This window comes from Coregonus lavaretus, assembly GCF_964263955.1.
Source record: "Coregonus lavaretus genome assembly, chromosome: 22".
NCBI classification, from domain to species: domain Eukaryota; kingdom Metazoa; phylum Chordata; class Actinopteri; order Salmoniformes; family Salmonidae; genus Coregonus; species Coregonus lavaretus.
The window spans coordinates 43,083,708-43,105,095 of record NC_140009.1 but is presented as its reverse complement, the minus strand read 5'-3'; the positions used below and the strand labels follow the sequence as shown (position 1 = coordinate 43,105,095).

Genomic DNA, 21,388 nt, shown 5'->3' with positions numbered 1-21,388 from the left:
TGGAGTTTGGAGTGTGACTGTTTGAGGTTGTGGACAGGTGTCTTTTATACTGATAACAAGTTCAAACAGTTGCCATTAATACAGGTAACGAGTGGAGGACAGAGGAGTCTCTTAAAGAAGAAGTTACAGGTCTGTGAGAGCCAGAAATCTTGCTTGTTTGTAGGTGACCAAATACTTATTTTCCACCATAATTTGCAAATAAATTCATAAAAAATCCTACAATGTGATTTTCTGGAAAAAAAATTCTCAATTTGTCTGTCATAGTTGACGTGTACCTATGATGAAAATTACAGGCCTCTCTCATCTTTTTAAGTGGGAGAACTTGCACAATTGGTGGCTGACTAAATACTTTTTTTCCCCACTGCACCAACTTCTGCACCTCATTGGATTGTTTACAGACATGACAAGAATTTATGTGTGAGGGGCAAAAATGTTTTCTGTTGCCTTAGGGTTTAGTTTGGTGGATGAAATATTTGCTTGCTATTCAAACAAACACGCAATCCGATTTACATGGAATGGAAAACAGTTTATGGCCTAGATATTTTTTTTAAATACACTCAACAGAAACAGAAATTAGCCTGTTTGAATAGTCCTCTTAATATTAGCCTACCAGTATTTCAACTGAATATTGGTCAGAGAATAATACTGAAAAGGGTACAAGCAAGGTAGAGGAATTTGTATGTTTTGTAGATGAGTTAGGTCAAAGAAAAGTGTAGCATTCCGAGACTGAAGTAAGGTTGTATGGATCATTTGCCATTTATTGAGAAAACAATGTCCCTATCACATATGTAACATCTATATCATCTTCAATATATCCATACATATTTTTTTTTAAATCATACAGTAAGACTATGATAAAACATTTAAAAAATTGACCCACTAACCAGGTTTCCAGCCAACCTTTTTATGCAAGTGAAGTACATGTCGGATAAAACATCTCACAACAGGCCTAATGGAAACAGCAAATTTGTCGACAAAACTAAATTCGCTAGACAAGGTGGGATCTTTTTGTAAGTAAAAGCCATTATGCGCTAAATACTGATATAATAACCATCATATTAAAGTAAACAGGAAGTCACACGATGACATGTTGTGTGGTCCTCCAACTACGACTCACTTGGGAAAGCATGCAGTTTAGGCTACAGACGAAATAAGATACGATGAACTTCACAGGGTGGTGAAAGTGTACGGTGATGAGCTTGATGCTCCTTTCCAATAAATATCGAGGGTCTTATCCTGGTGACATGATGATCGATGCTTGGCTGCCGCTTGACAAATAAAAATAGTCTTGCTCCTGTCCATAATAATCTCATCATGTAGGTAGATTATACCCACACTGTATCTGCCAGCTGTTGGCTAGAGCGCACATGCTAAGACCAGAGTAGGGCACATTTGCTCAATAACGCAACATCTTTGTGACAAAACCATCAGAAGAGTTGAAAACACGATGGAAACCCATTTAACTAGTATTTTTATTCAGTACATGGTCATTTAACCGCAAAAGTAATTTTTATGTGCAATATGTCATCACAGCCTTTAGTCAATTTGATGGAAACATATCTCTGGTGGGAAAATGCACATATTGTTTTTATGCAGATTTTAGAATATTCGCATGAAAATCTGTCGCCAGATCGGAAACCTAGCTATAGAGACAAAGAATTCACTCACTGATGGGTGGGGTTGAATAAAAAAACGTTGGATTGCTGAAACACTGACTGATCAGAAATTAGGCCAAAAGAGACAGACAGCACAACACTGCACAATTCTAAATTCCACCACAAGTCTATACCGGGATTGTTTTAGGGGCAACATGGTGTATAAGGCATACTGCTGTTTGCTGATTTGTGGTAGCAGTGTTTTCTGATATCACAAGCATGGAATCATGGAGAAATTGTCAGTGTGTTTCGCCTCTTGGAGTCCCGTCGTGGAAATGGCACAAAGCTCTTCACCTCTTTGAATGATAACCCTAGGAGGTAAAGGGAAAGACAATAAATATCTACACAATATTACTAAAAAGGTTTGCAGGTAAACAACCAGAATAGCTTTATAATTAATCACATTATGTTACAGTGTGACATGGACATAAAAGTGATAAATATACATCTGAAATCTGAATACAAAACCTGATCAAATTCAACATCTACAAGAAAGATTACAAAACACTGAGACTTTGCACTTACGCCTCCAGTCCTCCAGAGGCAGCGTGGCATTGTCATGACTGTCATCATATGGCTGGGACTCAGGACTGTCCTCTGGGTCTCTCAAGCCATCAAAATACGGGTGTGCCAGAGCACTCTCAGCAGTGGGCCGAGTTTCACCATCCAGAACCAGCATCTTCTCAAGAAGGTCAATAGCTGTGAGAGCAGTTGAATAGAGAATGAAAGCCAGAAACATGCAACAGTTTGGAGAACTTATTTACCACACAGAGACGTACACTCAGGCCCTGTCTTTCAAAGATAATTCGTAAAAATCCAAATAACTTCACAGATCTTAATTGTAAAGGGTTTAAACACTCTTTCCCATGCTTGTTCAATGAACCATAAACAATTAATGAACATGCACCTGTGGAACGGTCGTTAAGACACTAACAGCTTACAGACGGTAGGCAATTAAGGTCACAGTTATGAAAACTTAGGACACTAAAGAGGCCTTTCTACTGACTCTGAAAAACACCAAAAGAAAGATGCCCAGGGTCCCTGCTCATCTGCGTGAACGTGCCTTAGGCATGCTGCAAGGAGGCATGAGGACTGCAGATATGGCCAGGGCAATAAATTGCATGAGACGCCTAAGACAGCGCTACAGGGAGACAGGATGGACAGCTGATCGTCCTCGCAGTGGCAGACCACGTGTAACAACACCTGCACAGGATCGGTACATCCGAACATCACACCTGCGGGACAGGTACAGGATAGCAACAACAACTGCCCGAGTTACACCAGGAATGAACAATCCCTCCATCAGTGCTCAGACTGTCCGCAATAGGCTGAGAGAGGCTGGACTGAGGGCTTGTAGGCCTGTTGTAAGGCAGGTCCTCACCAGACATCACCGGCAACAACGTCGCCTATGGGCACAAACCCACCGTCGCTGGACCAGACAGGACTGGCAAAAAGTGCTCTTCACTGACGAGTCGCGGTTTTGTCTCACCAGGGGTGATGGTCGGATTCGCGTTTATCGTCGAAGGAATGAGCGTTACACCGAGGCCTGTACTCTGAAGCGGGATCGATTTGGAGGTGGAGGTCCGTCATGGTCTGGGGCGGTGTGTCACAGCATCATCGGACTGATCTTGTTGTCATTGCAGGCAATCTCAACGTTTTGCGTTACAGGGAAGACATCCTCCTCCCTCATATGGTATCCTTCCTGCAGGCTCATCCTGACATGACCCTCCAGCATGACAATGCCACCAGCCATACTGCTCGTTCTGTGCGTGATTTCCTGCAAGACAGGAATGTCAGTGTTCTGCCATGGCCAGCGAAGAGCCCGGATCTCAATCCCATTGAGCACATCTGGGACCATTTGGATCGGAGGGTGAGGGCTAGGGCCATTCCCCCCAGAAATGTCAGGGAACTTGCATGTGCCTTGGTGGAAGAGTGGGGTAACATCTCACAGCAAGAACTGGCAAATCTGGTGCAGTCCATGAGGAGGAGATGCACTGCAGTACTTAATGCAGCTGGTGGCCACACCAGATACTGACTGTTACTTTTGATTTTGACCCCCCCTTTGTTCAGGGACACATTATTCCATTTCTGTTAGTCACATGTCTGTGGAACTTGTTCAGTTTATGTCTCAGTTGTTGAATCTTGTTATGTTCATACAAATATTTACACATGTTAAGTTTGCTGAAAATAAACGCAGTTGACAGTGAGAAGACGTTTCTTTTTTTGCTGAGTTTATATGAAAAATGTATGAAAACGCATTCGCATTCATCAATTGTCAATTTTTGTCTGTCGATAGTTCAACGAATCAAAACGTTTCATGTACGAGTTGCATCCGTACAAAGCCGGACATATTGTGCAATCATATCAGTTGGCCATCTGTCAACAGATGTCTCCCATTGGAAAACCATTAGCTCCAACTGTAATTTTCCAACAACATCTCTGTGTGGCCGTATAGCAATCAAACTCATGTATACGGATACTGAATTTATGACGAATATACAAAATTGTACATTTAAGTCTCAATCACAGCATTTCTTATGTGTAATAATAACTAATGTATGTGCTTAGCATCGTCAAATCAATAGCATTTAAACTCACCCTGTGCACTGGCTCTGGGGAACAACTTCGAGAAGTTTTTTCGGGGAAAGTGAGGGAGGGACCGCACATAGCTTTTCGCCTATCAGATGACAGTAACAAGAGAGAGAAAAATAATAATAACTTGGTCATGAACCCTGACTGAGGAGTTTATGGTGCATATTCAAAATCAAAACATGGGGAATTATGCACAACTGACAAAACAATATACAATTCAAAATATTAAGTATACTATCCAGTGTTGCCTAGGTGCCAACTCTACCTCTTGACTGTCCAGCTTCTGAATGAAGTCAGGTCCGGGTACTCCTGTTACTTTCATGATCTGAGTCAGCTGATCCATGTCTGCGAGTCAAGGGTTAAAGTCAAGGTCAAAAGAGAACCATCGCGCTCTCCCAGAAGCTTGGCTGGTGCATAAAACCCACGAATTCAGACAAACAAAGAGGTGTAATGGGTTCGCACTCAAAAATATGTCGCATAAAGCTTACTTCATTATTCAATGTTTTTATTTATTTTACTGCATCAGGGATAGCGTACACAGATGTTTCGGCGTTACAACCTTCTTCAGTGTGTATGTTGAATTTTCTTTAATTCAAAACAGCATTTGTAAAGAACAGATGAGCAGCAGGTATACAAATTAGTCACAAAGAGATACAGAATTATAGGGTATGGGAGCGGGCACGAAGGGCAACTCACAAAACAATCGCCCCAGGTGTCCGCTCACCTAAAAACATCACTTCAATCCATGAGATAGCCCACCACAAAGGACATCAGGCAAAGCCGTTCATAAATATGTGGGGCCAACTCATAAAGGATATGCCAAATCTGATATGGACAGTGTTCTTGTATAACAGTTTAAATGTGGTTTATAGGAAGGAGGTGAAATCTAATTCTTCGTTTAAACTATGTGGAGATACAGAATTTAATTTATATACATGTATCCACATGGCTTCTCTTTGGAGTAATTTGTTGTCAGTCACCTCCTCTATGTGGTAGATTAACTTTTTTTCAATCTCTACGCAATGCAATTCGTTAATAGAATGATTTTGTTCTGTAAAGTGTCTGGCAACTGGAAAGGTGATATCTTGACGATAAAATAGTGGATTAATGTTCTCCAAGACGTATTTCAAGGCGCGGCATGATTTTCCAATATAAGACAACTGTAACATATACAGTGGCTTGCGAAAGTATTCACCCCCCTGGAATTAAAATTGATTTTTTGGGGGTTTGTATCATTTGAATTACGCAACATGCCTACCACTTTGAAGATGCAAAATATTTTTTGGGGTGAAACAAACAAGAAATAAGACAGAAAAACTGAAATCTTGAGCATGCATAACTATTCACCCCCCCAAAGTCAATACTTTGTAGAGCCACCTTTTGCAGCAATTACAGCTGCAAGTCTCTTGGGGTATGTCTCTATAAGCTTGGCACATCTAGCCACTGGGATTTTTGCCCATTCTTCAAGGCAAAACTGCTCCAGATCCTTCAAGTTGGATGGGTTCCGCTGGTGTACAGCAATCTTTAAGTCATACCACAGATTCTCAATTGGATTAAGGTCTGGGCTTTGACTCGGCCATTCCAAGATATTTAAAGGTTTCCCCTTAACCCACTCGAGTGTTGCTTTAGCAGTATGCTTAGGGTCATTGTCCTGCTGGAAGGTGAACCTCCATCCCAGTCTCAAATCTCTGGAAGACAAACAGGTTTCCCTCAAGAATTTCCCTGTATTTAGCGCCATCCATCATTCCTTAAATTCTGACCAGTTTCCCCCTCCCTGCTGATGAAAAACATGGTGTTCTCGGGATGATGAGAGGTGTTGGGTTTGCGCCAGACATAGCGTTTTAGTCTCATCTGACCAGAGTACAGTCTCATCTCCCACATCCATTTTGATGAACACCAAATGTGTTTGCTTATTTTTTTCATTAAGCAATGGCTTTTTTCTGGCCACTCTTCCGTAAAGCCCAGCTCTGTGGAGTATACGCCTTAAAGTGGTCCTATGGACATATACTCCAATCAGGGTTATCTTTGGTCTCTTTGTTGCCTCTGATTAATGCCTGGTCCGTGAGTTTTGGTGGGAGGCCCTCTCTTGGCAGGTTTGTTGTGGTGCCATATTCTTTCCATTTTTTTATAATGGATTTAATGGTGCTCCATGGGATGTTCAAAGTTCCTGATATTTTTTTATAACCCAACCCTTATCTGTACTTCTCCACAACTTTGTCCCTGACCTGTTTGGAGAGCTCCTTGGTCTTCATGGTGCCGCTTGCTTGGTGGTGCCCCTTGCTTAGTGGTGTTGCAGACTCTGGGGCCTTTCAGAACAGGTGTACATATGCTGAGATCATGTGACAGATCATGTGACACTTAGATTGCACACAGGTGGACTTTATTTAACTAATTATGCAACTTCTGAAGGTAATTGGTTGCACCAGATCTTATTTAGGGGCTTCATAGCAAAGGGGGTGAATACATATGCATGCACCACTTTTCCGTTATTTATTTTTTAGAATTTTCTTCATTTCACTTGACCAATATGGACTATTTTGTGTATGTCCATTACATTAAATCCAAATAAAAATCCATTTAAATTACAGGTTGTAATGCAACAAAATAGAAAAAACACCAAGGGAGATTAATACTTTTGCAAGGCACTGTAAATAACTCCTTCAGTAGTGCAAGTTATCCTTTAGTAGTGCAAGTTATACATGACATTATCTCATAGGTCCTAGAAGTCTGAGGGCATACAAAGTTAGACCATTTCCTTATGGTGCTACAAGAGGTACAAGATCTACAGGGGAAGTGTCCTTTTATGAATGCCTCTTTTCTCTCTCTGAACACATCTGATTTAACCAATATGTTTGATAGATTTCTTGATCGTTTATAGGTGAATAAAGGTGGATTCTGGAAAGCAGAATTTAAAGAGGAGTCTGATGATAATATGTGCCTGTCACAGATGCGACGCAGTCTATGAAGTTGGCTTAGTGGTAAACCTCTTTTTAATGGGCGAGGGTGATAACTATTAGCTGTCAATATAGTATTTTTTTCTGTAGGTTTTCTGTAAACTTTAGTACTTAGAGATTGTCCCTTCTTTGTAACAAGTACATCTAAGAAATGTATAAAGTTAATCTTATTTTTCATAGTGAAGGAAATTGATTGTACTCTAGAGTTAATGTAGCTAAGAAATTAATTTAATTTAATTTCGGAACCCGTCCAGAACATAAAGCAATCATCTTTGTGTATTTAACATGATTTTTGTAAGGATAATTTTCATAAATAAAATAAAATTCGAATTTCCCCATTAAGGGATTTGCAGAGTTGGGAGCTAATGGAGTTCGCATTGTGTCACGAATTCCGCCGAGACTGCTCCTCCTCCTTGTTCGGGCAGGCTTCGGCGTTTGTCGTCCCCGGAGTACCAGCTACTACCGCTTGATGTCTCGATGTTTGTTTGGTCTTGTCTTGTTAGTGCACCTGTTTCATGTTATGTATTGATTAGGTCACCTATAAGTTTCCTTTAGTTTTGTTTGCAGTTGTGTGTGATTGTCCGCCTGTCCGTTGGTGTCTCTGTACGTTCTTATTGTGGAACGAGTATTTTACGCACTGTGTTGCATAATCGTTTTGCCTCCTGTGTTTTCGAGGCCATTTGATTTTGTTCTCTATTCAGTCTGAGTAAAGTCGTTTTGACTGAGCCTCTGTGTCCTGCGCCTGACTCCTACACCGCATCCACATCAGCTATTGTGACACATTGCTGTTCCAAAAGTCTGTAGATAGTAATATTTATCAAATAAAAAAGTATTTTTAGCAAGCACTAGTTGTGCAAGCTCATTGATATAATTTGTAGGCACATTGCTTAAGTGGTTGGAGAGGAAGAATTTGAGGGCCTCCATACCTCCATCATTCGGTATATTGGTATATAAATTATATACCAATATTCAGAAATCTCAGGATATAAAATTAACATGGAAAAATATGTAATAATGGCTATAGGAAATTTTTTAATAATAACTCACGATCTACAGCAATCCTTTAAGTGGACCACAAAAAATATAAATACATGTATTCCAATACTCAACAATATGAAAGCAGATCTAATTAAATTGAGTTATCGTCCTATAAATCTTACAGGCTGACTAAACCTCTTTAGAATGGCATGATCGCTCCCAAAGTTTTAGTATTTATTTTCGGTTATAGCAATTACCCCACCGAAGACATTCTTTAAAAAAAGTATACTCGTTCATAACAGACTTTGATAAAATTAATATAATAAAAAGGAAAGTTTTACATCTTCCTAAATCGGAGGGTGGTTTTAACCTTCCAGACATGGAATTGTATCAACTCGCCACCCAAGGCTTTAACTTGCGACATATAGTTAAATGCATTAAAGAGGAACAAATTGAAGATGCGCATGCTCATCACCAGAATCTTTTTACGTGTCTATTTTCAAAGGATAAAGCTAAGAACATTAACAACTTCATAGTTAAGAACACTATAACAATATGGAAGAAAATTACACGTATTCTACAAGAACCAATATCACTCCCTAAAAACAACCTTATGGACCAATCCTTGGATAGCTTTTCAGAATTTACTGATAAATTGATCCACATGGAAACCTAAAGGCATAGATACCATAAAATGATGGGGGTGTGAGCATGCGGGTCTGGGCAGAGGAGATGTAGTTTGTAAGTTGTTGTTCGTATGTGTATGTTTGTATTTGGCATAAAAAATCTAATTAAAAATGAAAGATTAACAATATTACTTAAAAAAGAAGACCGATAGAAGTGTTGGCTACACATACAGTATGGGATGAGGCTAATCATTAATTTTACAATTACATAATCGCAATATTACTATATTATAATGATACTTTGACTCCCAAGTATCGATTTGTAAAAATATAAATCATAATAATAATGTTGTTGCTAGGTAGTGTTATCTAGCGCTAGTCAGCTGTACCTGCACAAAACTCTGGTATTTTTCATCCTAAAGCTTGTTCTCCATCTTCTTTTTAAATAGTGAGCCAACATGTTTTCAGCACTTTTATTTTCATGACTGATAAAAACTCATTTTCTCATGCTCTTGTCTCTGCAGCAGACATATAGTGAGGAATATGTTTGGAACATCAAATCGCAAACAAAATTGCCAAATCAGATCGCAATACGTATAGAATCTTGAGAATCGCAATACATTTCATATCGCCACCTACATTTCGTGATAATATCGTATTGTGAGGTCCTACGCAATTCCCGCCCTACTAATCATAATCTATGGGTTTGTCATGCTTTGATTTTCCATCATTAATAAATGGCTGGCTTGAGTCAGGTCACAGAGTATGTGGTACAAACATTATACAGATAAGAAAAGAGCATAAGTAGAGGGTAAAAGGATACAGTCTTTCCCTTTGAAAAGGGTCTTCCCATTGATCATCTCTCCCATGATACAGCCCACAGACCAGATGTCCACTAGAATGGAGGAACAGATATAACCAATCAATTATTGACAAATAGAAAACAAATTCACACCAAAACGCTATGCTGTTTGCTCAAGGGATTGTATTCTCAAAACAACCCTGTGTACAGAATTGAGTGTAGTAGTATTATGGAGACAACTAGACTCCAAGGCCAGACCGCTCGTACTAACCGATAACACTGATAACACAGCACTCATTGTGAACATACAACTACAACTGTCCCTCATAATGTAACAAATCATTGTAAAAGAGCACATACAGAACCTTATATTACACAGAGGCCTTATTCCTCAATAGTGACTGAGGTGTGACTACTTGTAATACCCTCTACTAAGTAACAAAGTACATACTGTTGCATAAAAACATATTGCACAAATGAAATGAAAGTTGACTTGTGTCAGCTCAGTAACAACCTGTCAGCTCTGCAACATTTCAGGCTGTAGGTAAAACATTCTGCCAGCTCTGTAATGTTTCCGGCTCTACGTAACAGGGTGTCAGCTCTGTAACGTTTCAGGCTTAATGTCAAACAGCCTGTCGGCTCTGTAATGTTTCAGGCTGTACGTAAAAGCCTGTCAGCACTGTAACGTTTCAGGCTGTACGTAAAAGCCTGTCAGCACTGTAACATTTCAGGCTGTACGTAACAGCCTGTCAGCACTGTAACGTTTCAGGCTGTACGTAACAGCCTGTCAGCACTGTAACGTTTCAGGCTGTACGTAACAGCCTGTCAGCACTGTAACGTTTCAGGCTGTACGTAACAGCCTGTCAGCACTGTAACGTTTCAGGCTGTACGTAACAGCCTGTCAGCACTGTAACGTTTTAGGCTGTACGTAACAGCCTGTCAGCACTGTAACGTTTCAGGCTGTACGTAAAAGCCTGTCAGCTCTGTAACATTTTAGGCTCTCAATAAGTTGAGCAGATAGGCCTTTGGAATGAATGAGGGTGAGAGTTTGTAACAGCTATGTTTGTCTTGCCGGTCTGGGTGTAGTGCATCCAGTTTAGAATGACCTCAGGCGCCCGGTACCAGCGGGTCACAACATAGCCCGTCATCTCTGCCTCAGCATGACGAGCCAGACCAAAGTCCAGGATCTGCATCAATAGCAAAGCATAATCTTACACAAAATCCTGGGATTTTCCCCACATTAATTTCTCTAATGAATTTGTATTCATGGACAAACCTTTAATTCACAGTCTTGATTGACAGCCAAGTTACCAGGCTTTAGGTCCTGCAAAATAAACAGTGTGGCCCTTGGCTGAGATTATGTTGCTAGCTTTATGATCATATTCAGCACATTAACTTAATCAATAATGTAATTCCACAAAAAATGGTAAGGAGTTTAGATGAAGGCAAAACAATATTGATGAGGCCAGACCTACCGTATTTTTTTTTATGACATTGTTTGCGATCAGGAAAACTGCAGGTTTGCTTTACACATTTTATTTTAGTTAATGGCCAAGCTAACCCCTTCAATTCACCACACATTACAAATGAACACTGATATTAGTACACACATGGGTGTTGTTCCACAGAGCAACAGCATTGGGCAGGGTGTGTCTTAACAATTCTAGACACGCAGGAAGACAGAGGCATATCTGAGGGAAGCCTACTCATCCTACCTGTTAGGGCAGGGTTAGCCATAACTGATTTAAATAACATTCTCATGCGCCACAATAGAAATAGTGCTGGTTTCAGATGCTGCGGCTGGGTGTTTCCAATGGAGCAGCAAACTTACCCTGTGGATGATGCCAGCTTTGTGAATGTACTGTGAAGGCCAGAAAAACAGAGAAGACATAATTATTGTTAATTGCCGTGATTAAGCATAGCAATGATGATTAACTAAGAGTAGCATTTAATTAACATTGAAATAACATCTGACATAAACATAATCACATTACAAAATACTACATATTTGGTCTGATTGCACATTGTGCACAAACAATCTCACCCTTAGTCCACACAGCATCTGATAGACAAGGAACTGCACACGGTCTTCAGAGAGAAGCCCTTTGACTTTGGAGAGGTCTGTGAACATGTAAGGCATCACCAGGTAGCTGTGGACAGAGACATCATCACTCCATCAATCTAACGCCCCATCACCTATAATGTGAATAATGACACCTGGGTCGCGTTCAGAGGGGTCCAATGTTAGAGAATGTCCAGACAGAAATATAGTATTAGAACAGATGCTTCTCTGTGGTGTATAAGAGGGAATCATGTCAGCTCTATACAATACATTCCTAACTGCAACTTTCAGTATGATGCTTTACGTTGGGGTAAATTCATAGGCCAAGGAGTCAATTTCAGTGCGTGGGCAATATGGATGTCTGTGATGTCCTTAGGGTTCTTCTAATTGGGAAGATAGTGCCTCACAGGGTTATCTGACCTATAGTGTGTTTGGGTTGGCTCTGTCCTGAATAGTGAGAAAGATGTAGGTTACCCTATAGTGCCTGTTCATATTTGTCCTAGGAATGCCCATCCTATTGTTGTGTTATCTAAATAGGAATCAGTACTCGCTCCAAGGGGTTGAGTTAATGATATAGGCCATTAAATCTATATGACCCCCGCCAAATCACCAGACATCCTCCGCCTCTGAATGCCATAGGCATGATTCTGTGTCTGATATCACTGCGGTAAATACTCACAAATCTGTGAAGTCATTGAGCCCAGCGGCAGGAGTAAACACATCCAGAAGCCCTATCACCTGGAGGGAGTTTGCACAGGAGAAAATAAGAAGTTGAGGAATAGGTCCCACGAGAGGGAGGGAGAGAAATGGCTCCCATCATGCCAGCTATACAGTAGCTATTAGACTGAAATTGTGAAACTATGTCAGTTTGCTGCAGTGCAGGCTAAGACATCAAATCTGGGAAGAGCAACACATCGTGGGTGGAAAGATGTGTGAGTCAAAGAGTCTGGAGGGATCAAAGACAACGATAGTGCCAGGATGTGTACATACTCACATTTTCATGTTTCATGTGCTTGAGCAGTCGAAGCTCCCGATAGGCCCTCTTGGCAAAAATCTCGGACTGGAAGGGCCGGTGAAGCTTCTTGATGGCCACTTTCTCATTGGTCTTTACATTTATGACTGAGCTGAGGCAGAACAAATATTGTTATTGCATAACAAAACATCTCAAGAAAAATGTGGCTTCATCCCTTATGAGAAGGTTAGTTAAAAGATAATAAGGTTATAAGGTTACTGAATCAAAGTGACAGATTGAGATGAATACCACATGCTTTCATTTGTTCAGACAAAGATTCTATATTGTACCTCAACATGTTCACTTAAGCTCTGCAACAAGTCATCGTAGGAAAAGCCAGTCATGCTACTATACACCATATCCTGAACACTGTGTGCACAGCCCCCAAGGGAGCCTAACTGGCTATATGAAAATTAGCTAACACATTTAAAGAGTCATTTTTTAATTTATTTTTTACAATAAATCTGGCCTTCATTTTGACAGTTTGTTGCAAAAGTGATCTACCATTGAAATCGTGATGCCTCTACGTTATCTCAAGGGAGGGGTTCGGTATGAAATACACTCCTAAATGTGCTTGATGGTACCATCTCAAGGCCAACTATAAAAGCAGGTGACAGAGCACCTTATTTGGCAATGGTCTTGGTAACTGGAGTGTGCCAATATATGTTGCATGATGCTTCTTTGACTAGACTACTGACGTTACACAAAATTCAAAAGGCAGTAAGGCACATTTCTGCATATGATCAAATGTAAAAATTTTCCTTACCGTTACATACACATCTATGTGCTTTTACGAATAAAAAAAACAAGTAGGCTATGATATTTATACGTTTATATTCGTAGCTACATCAATCGTAACAAGAAATACTGTAGATGACACTTTTTCCCCAACTGCTATGACTGATTGGTGGCGCAGTCCGCTAAAACAGTTGGCTCATAGCTCAATGGTTGCGAATTCTAATCCCACATCTCTCATTTAACTGGACCCACTTCACAGTCACCTAGTAAATAGAGAAGCTATTTCAAGTATTTTGCTCTATGCTCTATGCGATCCGATCTGAAGCGCACTTTAACGGTAGAACAGACGGTTCACCTTTTCCATTGACGTTTGTAGACTACGTCTGAATACTGTAATGTCAAATATCTTAATTAGACAATATTTCATTTTTCAAACATAATACATATCCAGTGCATTCGGAAAGTATTCAGACCTTGACTTTTTCCACATTATGTTACGTTACAGTCTTATTCTAAAATTGATTAAATTGTTTTTTCCCCTCATCAATCTACACACAATACCTGTTTTTATTTCTAAAAACAGGTTTTTAGAAATGTTTGCAAATTTAAAAAACAAAAACAAATGAATTATCACATTTACATAAGTATTCAGACCCTTTACGCAGTACTTTATTGAAGCATCTTTGGCAGCGATTACAGCCTCAAGTCTTCTTGGGTATAACACTACAAGCTTGGCACACCTGTATTTGGGGAGTTTCTCCCATTATTCTCTGCAGATCCTCTCAAGCTATGTCAGGTTGGATGGGAAGCGTTGCTGCACAGCTATTTTCAGGTCTCTCCAGAGATGTTCGATCGGGTTCAAGTCCGGGCTCTGGCTGGGCCACTCAAGGACATTCAGAGACCCGAAGCCACTCCTGTGTTGTCTTGGCTATGTGCTTAGGGTCGTTGTCCTGTTGGAAGGTGAACCTTCACCCCAGTCTGAGGTCCTGAGCGCTCTGGAGAAGGTTTTCATCAATGATCTCTCTGTACTTTGCTCCGTTCATTTTTCCCTCGATCCTGACTAGTCTCCCAGTCCATGCCACTAAAAAACATCCCCCAGCATGATGCTGCCACCACCATGCTTCACTGTAGGGATGGTGCCAGGTTTCCTCCAGACGTGATACTTGGCATTCAGGCCAAATAATTGAATCTTGTTTCTCATGGTCTGAGAGTCCTTTAGGTGGCTTTTGGCAAACTCCAAACGGGCTGTCGCGCCTTTTACTGAGGAGTGGCTTCCATCTGGCCACTCTACCATAAAGGCCTGATTGGTGGAGTGCTGCAGAGATGGTTGTCCTTCTGGAAGGTTCTCCCATCTCCACAGAGGAACTCTGGAGCTCTGTCAGAGTTACCATCAGGTTCTTGGTCACCTTCCTGACCAAGGCCCTTCTCCCCAGATTGCTCAGTTTAGCCGGGCGGCCAGCTCTAGGAAGAGTCTTGGTGGTTCCAAACTTCTTCCATTTAAGAATAATGGAGGCCACTGTGTTCTTGAGGATCTTCAATGCTGCAGAATTTTTTTGGTAACCCCAGATCTGTGCCGCGACACAATACTGTCTCGAGCTCTACGGACAATTACCTGTTTTCGCTGTGAATAAGGCTATAATGTAACAAAATGTGCAAAAAGGGAAGGGGTCTGAATACTTTCCTTATAAATTCCAACAAATTACCATGCACATCTCTCATTGAATTAGGCCTATTAGATAGGCTATTATAAATGTAAAGTTTTTGCTCTCCTTGCTCTCTGAAAGGGAGCACGGTTAATAACATACAGTCGAATTTAACAGGTGAACAGACAGTTGATCTTTTGCGTTGAAGTGTGTAGGCTACCACTGTAAGTATGGCCTACTGTAGTAAAAATATATATATAATCGGAGCAGACAATGTTTCAGAATTCGTGGACAGTGCAGCATATTTAGGTTCGGGAAAAAGTAAATGCAAAACACAACAATTTGCAATCGTTTTTGTCTTTCAGAAACAGCCAGATGGCTACAGCAAATGTCACTGAAAAGAAAACATTCTGCCAACACCTCCAAAGACATTTGATCAAGTTCGCCATTGCTACTTCCTTTATATACTGTCTTGGCCTACTTCCAATACTTCCAGTATACAGTATACAGCAAATAAGCACATTATTGTCACCATAAAAGGTAAATGATGGCGTTTTTCAGGCAGAGTTATAATGCTTGTTCACGCAGTTTTACAACAAGTCTGATTTCTAACAGGAAACATGCGTGTGTCAAGTTCATACATCTCAATATTTTTGTGCGTGAGCAGTCTTTTCAGAAATGGCCATGCAGATATTTAGTGTAAAATTTATGCAACGGTTATAAATGAGGCCCCAGAGCTGTATTTGGTCGAGCTGCAAATCATTTTATTATCAGTGTGCCAGTGCACTTATGTAAGTATGCTTTAGTGAGAAAGTGTTGGGATCAGGTACAACTACATTTACCGACCCCCAAAATGAATATTTATGAGCAATTCCCCGCACCCACAACTTCTCACCTGAATGCATTTTTTGACATTTTTAAGGGGTTGGGCAAAGGCTTAAATTGGGTTTGAGAGTTACTCTTTAAGTAGGTTGCCTATATATTGGTATTGGAGAATCATATAAATGCAGTGACCGAGATTGATTCATTCTTTGTAAGATTGTAACAATCTCGAAAAGCAATTGATGCATTATTGACAGAGTTGAAGAAACCCGATATATCTCTCTCTGTATGGCCTTCTTGAAAACAACAACCATCAGTTTGGGATAGCGATATTGTCAATGACTCACCATACGGAACCGTACGCCCCTGTCCCGATCTGCTTCAATCGCGTGTACTTCTCCGGGATTTCCCATACCGTGCTGTTGATCTCCTCTCGGATGAAGGGTGGCTGAGACTCCATGTTGCTGCGATATGGTGAAAATTCGCTCCACAAAGACAACGAGCTAAAGTATTATACTTTCCCACCTCCCACGCGCTCTTTCTGCAACTTCTTGTTAAAAAGGTCACGGTACCAATCCCAGCCGCAATAATAGCCTACAGTCAATTGCTCACTTGGATAGTGAGGTTTGCCAGGAGAATGAGTGTTGCAAGAGCAGTAGGATACAGTTGTGAGTTGAATGGCGTAACCTACAATTGTACTATTTACGATAGCCTTATACTAACAGTACCCTATCCTCCATAAAGACATCTGACGACCCAATAATGATATAGTCTAATCGTCATCGCCCTTCCAATAATCGTGCTGTTTGACTGCTCGGAAAGCTTGCTAAAAAACGTGCTAAAACGTGTCAGCTGCTATGACTCCGATTTCCGTTCACACCCACACACATAGACAGTAGGTGGGACTGTACTTGTTATGAATAATAACCTCCATATGATTAAATTCATATTAAAATAGTTAAACAAAAATAACATCCTATGAAAATGAAGTCTAATTACTGATTAATAAATTAGGCCTATTTACTTGATTTGATTTAAAGTATTTGTATTAATGGCTAATGTTACTGTATTTATGGGCAAATTTCAACAATCTCACCTTTCAGTGAATATGAGACCTCTGATTAGTCAACATGACTTCATCAGACAGACAAGAACACCTAGGCTCACACTTCCTGGTGGATCAAAAAAGGTTGAGCTAAATAATATTGTTTACACCAATCAATTTCTTGCAGATCTACCAGGGGCACCAAAATGTGTGGCAATACAGGTAGATTTTGGATTGTTTCTAGTATCCAACCTCTACCTACCCTGGGCCTGAATTCACAAAGACAAGACTAGGAGTGCTGATGGGCCTATATGATACCTTTAGTTCATGATTTATAAGATTACATGGACGGGGGGACCTGATCCTAGATCAGCACTCCTACTCCTAGACAGTTATGAATACCTACCCTGTTCTCTACAGTTGGCCGGAGGACAATTCCAAGCTGCCAAGCAAAAAGTTATTAATTGTGATTAGTCATAGTTGTGGCTGGAAGATAATCAGTCACACCACATGAGACTTGTCAGCAATGGTTTAGTGCAGTCGATGTAACTGATTATATATGAAATAACATATAGATACATAAATCTAGTTTGTGGTACTACATGACATGTTATGAAGAACATAGTATACAGCCAGCACTTGTTCTGAGTGGATGCCAAAAGCATTCAGTCTACTCTTTTGAAATTGTTCAGATATTGACCACAAGATGGAGGCAAAGCACAGAATAAAAGAATTGGTGGTATGGGATACCTTTTTGGTCTATGGTAAATAAAAACAGTATTGTCAATTATCTCTCTCTCTCTATCTATCTCTCTCATGTACAAACACACACACACACACACACACACACAGACTTGTCAGGACACACACATACTTCACATGCGCGGTTAAAAATGATGTTTCTATAGATCATCTAATTTTACTCTAAATACATATCTTGTTTTGTGTATGTGAGGGAGAGAGAGAGAGAGAAAGAGGGAGGGAGATAGGAAAGACAAAGCTAGAGAGGAGACAGAGAGGGAGAAAGATAGATAGATAATTTCATCTGATGACCCATGAAAGAGTAGTTTTCAGTAACATGCCCTCTTTTAGAAGGTTGAACTTAGACGTCCATTTTCTGATGTACAGTCGGAAGTTTACATACACTTAGGTTGGAGTCATTAAAACTCGTTTTTCAACCACACCACAAATTTCTTGTTAACAAACTATAGTGTTGTCAAGTTGGTTAGGACATATACTTTGTGCATGACACAAGTAATTTTGCCAACAATTGTTTACAGACAGGTTATTTCAATTATAATTCTTATACTTATAAACTCAGTTTTTCACAATTCCTGACATTTAATTCTAGTAAAAATTCCCTGTCAGTTAGGATCACCACTTTATTTTAAGAATGTGAAATGTCAGAATCATAGTAGAGAGAATGATTTATTTCAGCTTTTATTTCTTTCATCACAATTCCAGTGGGTCAGAAGTTTACATACACTCAATTAGTATTTGGTAGCATTGCCTTTAAATTGTTTAACTTGTGTCAAATGTTTCGGGTAGCCTTCCACAAGCTTCCCACAATAAGTTGGGTGAATCTTGGCCCATTCCTCCTGACAGAGCTGGTGTAACTGAGTCAGGTTTGTAGGCCTCCTTGCTCGCACACGCTTTTTCAGTTCTGCCCACACATTTTCTACAGGATTGAGGTCAGGGCTTTGTGATGGCCACTCCAATACCTTGACTTTGTTGTCCTTAAGCCATTTTGCCACAACTTTGGAAGTATGCTTGGGGTCATTGTCTATTTGAAAGACCCATTTGCGACCAACCTTTAACTTCCTGACTGATGTCTTGAGATGTTGCTTCAATATATCCACATCATTTTCCTTCCTCATGATGCCATCTATTTTGTGAAGTGCACCAGTCCCTCCTGCAGCAAAGCACACCCACAGCATGATGCTGCCACCTCCATGCCTCACGTTTGGGATGGTGTTCTTCGGGTTGCAAGCCTACCCCTTTTTCCTCCAAACATAACAATGGTCATTATGGCCAAACAGTTATATTTGTGTTTAATCAGACCAGAGGACATTTCTCCAAAAAGTACGATCTTTGTCCCCATGTGCAGTTGTAAACCGTAGTCTGGCTTTTTTATGGCGGTTTTGGAGCAGTGGCTTCTTCATTGCTGAGCAGCCTTTCAGGTTATGTCGATATAGGACTCGTTTTACTGTGGATATAGATACTTTTGTACCTGTTTCCTCCAGCATTTTCACAAGGTCCTTTGCTGTTGTTCTGGGATTGATTTGCACTTTTCTCCCCCAAAGTACATTAATCTCTAGGAGACAGAACGGGTCTCCTTCCTGAGCGGTATGACGGCTGCATGGTCCCATGGTGTTTATACTTGCGTACTATTGTTTGTACAGATGAACGTGGTACCTTCAGGCGTTTGGAAATAGCTCCCAAGGATGAACCAGACTTGTGGAAATCTACAATTTTTTTCTGAGGTCTTGGCTGATTTCTTTTGATTTTCGCATGATGTCAAACAAAGAGGCACTGAGTTTGAAGGTAGGCCTTGAAATACATCCACAGGTACACCTCCAATTGACTCAAATGATGTCAATTATCCTATCAGAAGCTTCTAAAGCCATGACATCATTTTCAGGAATTTTCTAAGCTGTTTAAAGGCACAGTCAACTTAGTGACCCACTGAAATTGTGATACAGTGAATAATAAGTGAAATGTCTGTAAACAATTGTTGGAAAAATTACTTGTGTCATGCACAAAGTAGATGTCCAAACCGACTTGCCTAAACAATAGTTTGTTAACAAGACATTTGTGGAGTGGTTGAAAAACAAGTTTTAATGACTCCAACCTAAATGTAACTTCCAACTTCAACTGTAGCCTTGTATTACCACTTACAGTGCCCATTTGCTCCCCCTCTCATTTCTGGCACAGGAAGACTGGAAAGTCACTCTGCATGTGGCCCATGAATAAGTCAGCAAGGTGGAGAATTCATGGGCATTGTTAAGTTTGGTTTTAGAGTAGAGCACTGTAAGCACCCACATAAAAAAATACTACAGTTTACTATAGTCCCCTGTAGCTCAGTTGGTAGCGCATGGCGCTTGCAACGCCAGGGTTGTGGGTTCGTTTCCCACGAGGGGCCAGTATGAAAATGTATGCACTCACGAACTGTAAGTCGCGCTGGATGAGAGCGTCTGCTAAATGACTAAAATGTAAATGTACACTATAGAATTCTGTAGTAAACTGTAGTATACTATGCCACACACTGTAGTATCCCTCGATAATGTGTAGTACTTACTGTAGAATACTATAGTAAATACTACAGTATTATCCATAAAACAAAACTGTAGTAAATACTACAGAAACGTCTGCAAAAACACTAGATATTTTAAACTATATAGTAAATACTAGAATATTACATTTGCATATATCCTGCCCATTCCCTCCTGCAAATCCCAATTTGTGCCACCCGTAAGTGAGAAGCCAAGTATAGAACATATATTATTTTCCCTACAGACGCATACTTGGGTTCAAGTCCGGGCTCTTGCTGGGCCACATTCAGAGACTTGTTCCGAAACCAGTCATGTGTTGTCTTGGATGTGTGCTTAGGGTTGTTGTCCTGTTGGAAGATGAACCTTCGCCACAGTCTGAGGTCCTGAGCACTCTGGAGCAGGTTTTCATCAAGGATCTCTCTGTACTTTACTCCATTCATCTTTCCCTCGATCCTGACTAGTCTCCCTGCCACTGAAAAACATCCCCACAGCATGATGCTGCCACCACCATGCTTCACCGTAGGGATGGTGCCAGGTTTCCTCCAGACGTCACGCTTGGCATTTAGGCCAAAGAGTTCAATCTTGGTTTGATCAGACCAGAGAATCTTGTTTCTCATGGTCTGAGAGTCCTTTAGGTGGCTTTTGGCAAACTCCAAGTGGGCTGTTATGTGCCTTTTACTGAGGAGCGGCTTCCGTTTTTAATTGGTGGAGTGCTGCAGAGATGGTTGTCCTTCTGGACGGTTCTCCCATCTCCACAGAGGAACTCTTGAGCTCTGTCAGAGTGACCATCAGGTTCTTGGTCACCTCCCTGACCAAGGCCCTTCTCCCCCATTGCTCAGTTTGGCTGGGCGGCCAGATCTAGGAAGAGTCTTGGTGATTCCAAACTTCTTCCATTTAAGATTGACGGAGGCAACTGTGTTCTTGGGGACCTTCAATGCTGCAGAAATGTTTTGGTACCCTTCCCTAGATCTGTGCCTCGATACAATACTGTCTCAACCTCATGGCGTGGTTTTTGCTCTGAGATGCACTATCAACTGTGGGACTTTACATAGACAGGTGTGTACCTTTCCAAATCATGTCCATCAATTGAATATACCACAGGTGGACTCCAACCAAGTTGTAGAAACCTCTCAAGGATGATCAATGGAAACAGGATGCACCTGAGCTCAATTTCGAGTCTGATAGCA

The 21,388-nt window shown here is 40.7% G+C and overlaps 1 protein-coding gene across 1 annotated transcript; it reads right to left on the bottom strand.

The window, feature by feature from the left end:
• Positions 1-732: 732 nt before the first annotated feature.
• On the bottom strand, positions 733-16,749 carry LOC311149438 (mitogen-activated protein kinase 13-like). Its single transcript, XM_084186640.1, has 12 exons — positions 16,232-16,749; positions 12,664-12,793; positions 12,349-12,407; positions 11,652-11,757; positions 11,439-11,468; positions 10,884-10,931; positions 10,680-10,794; positions 9,629-9,700; positions 4,513-4,592; positions 4,254-4,332; positions 2,181-2,354; positions 733-1,966 (listed from the first exon to the last, which is right to left on the bottom strand). Exons 1-12 carry the CDS (start codon positions 16,342-16,344, stop codon positions 1,881-1,883), a joined length of 1,092 nt encoding a protein of 363 aa, XP_084042766.1. The 5' UTR covers positions 16,345-16,749; the 3' UTR covers positions 733-1,880.
• Between the last annotated feature and the right edge of the window lie 4,639 nt (positions 16,750-21,388).

Excerpts from the sequence above, each read along its gene's own strand:
- LOC311149438 (XM_084186640.1), bottom strand. The coding sequence starts at position 16,344 with ATGGAGTCTCAGCCACCCTTCATCCGAGAGGAGATCAACAGCACGGTA. Across the intron at positions 12,794-16,231 it reads GGGGCGTACGGTTCCGTATG|CTCAGTCATAAATGTAAAGA; the intron begins GTGAGTCATTGA and ends GTTCTGCCTCAG. Across the intron at positions 12,408-12,663 it reads AGCACATGAAACATGAAAAT|GTGATAGGGCTTCTGGATGT; the intron begins GTGAGTATGTAC and ends AACTCCCTCCAG.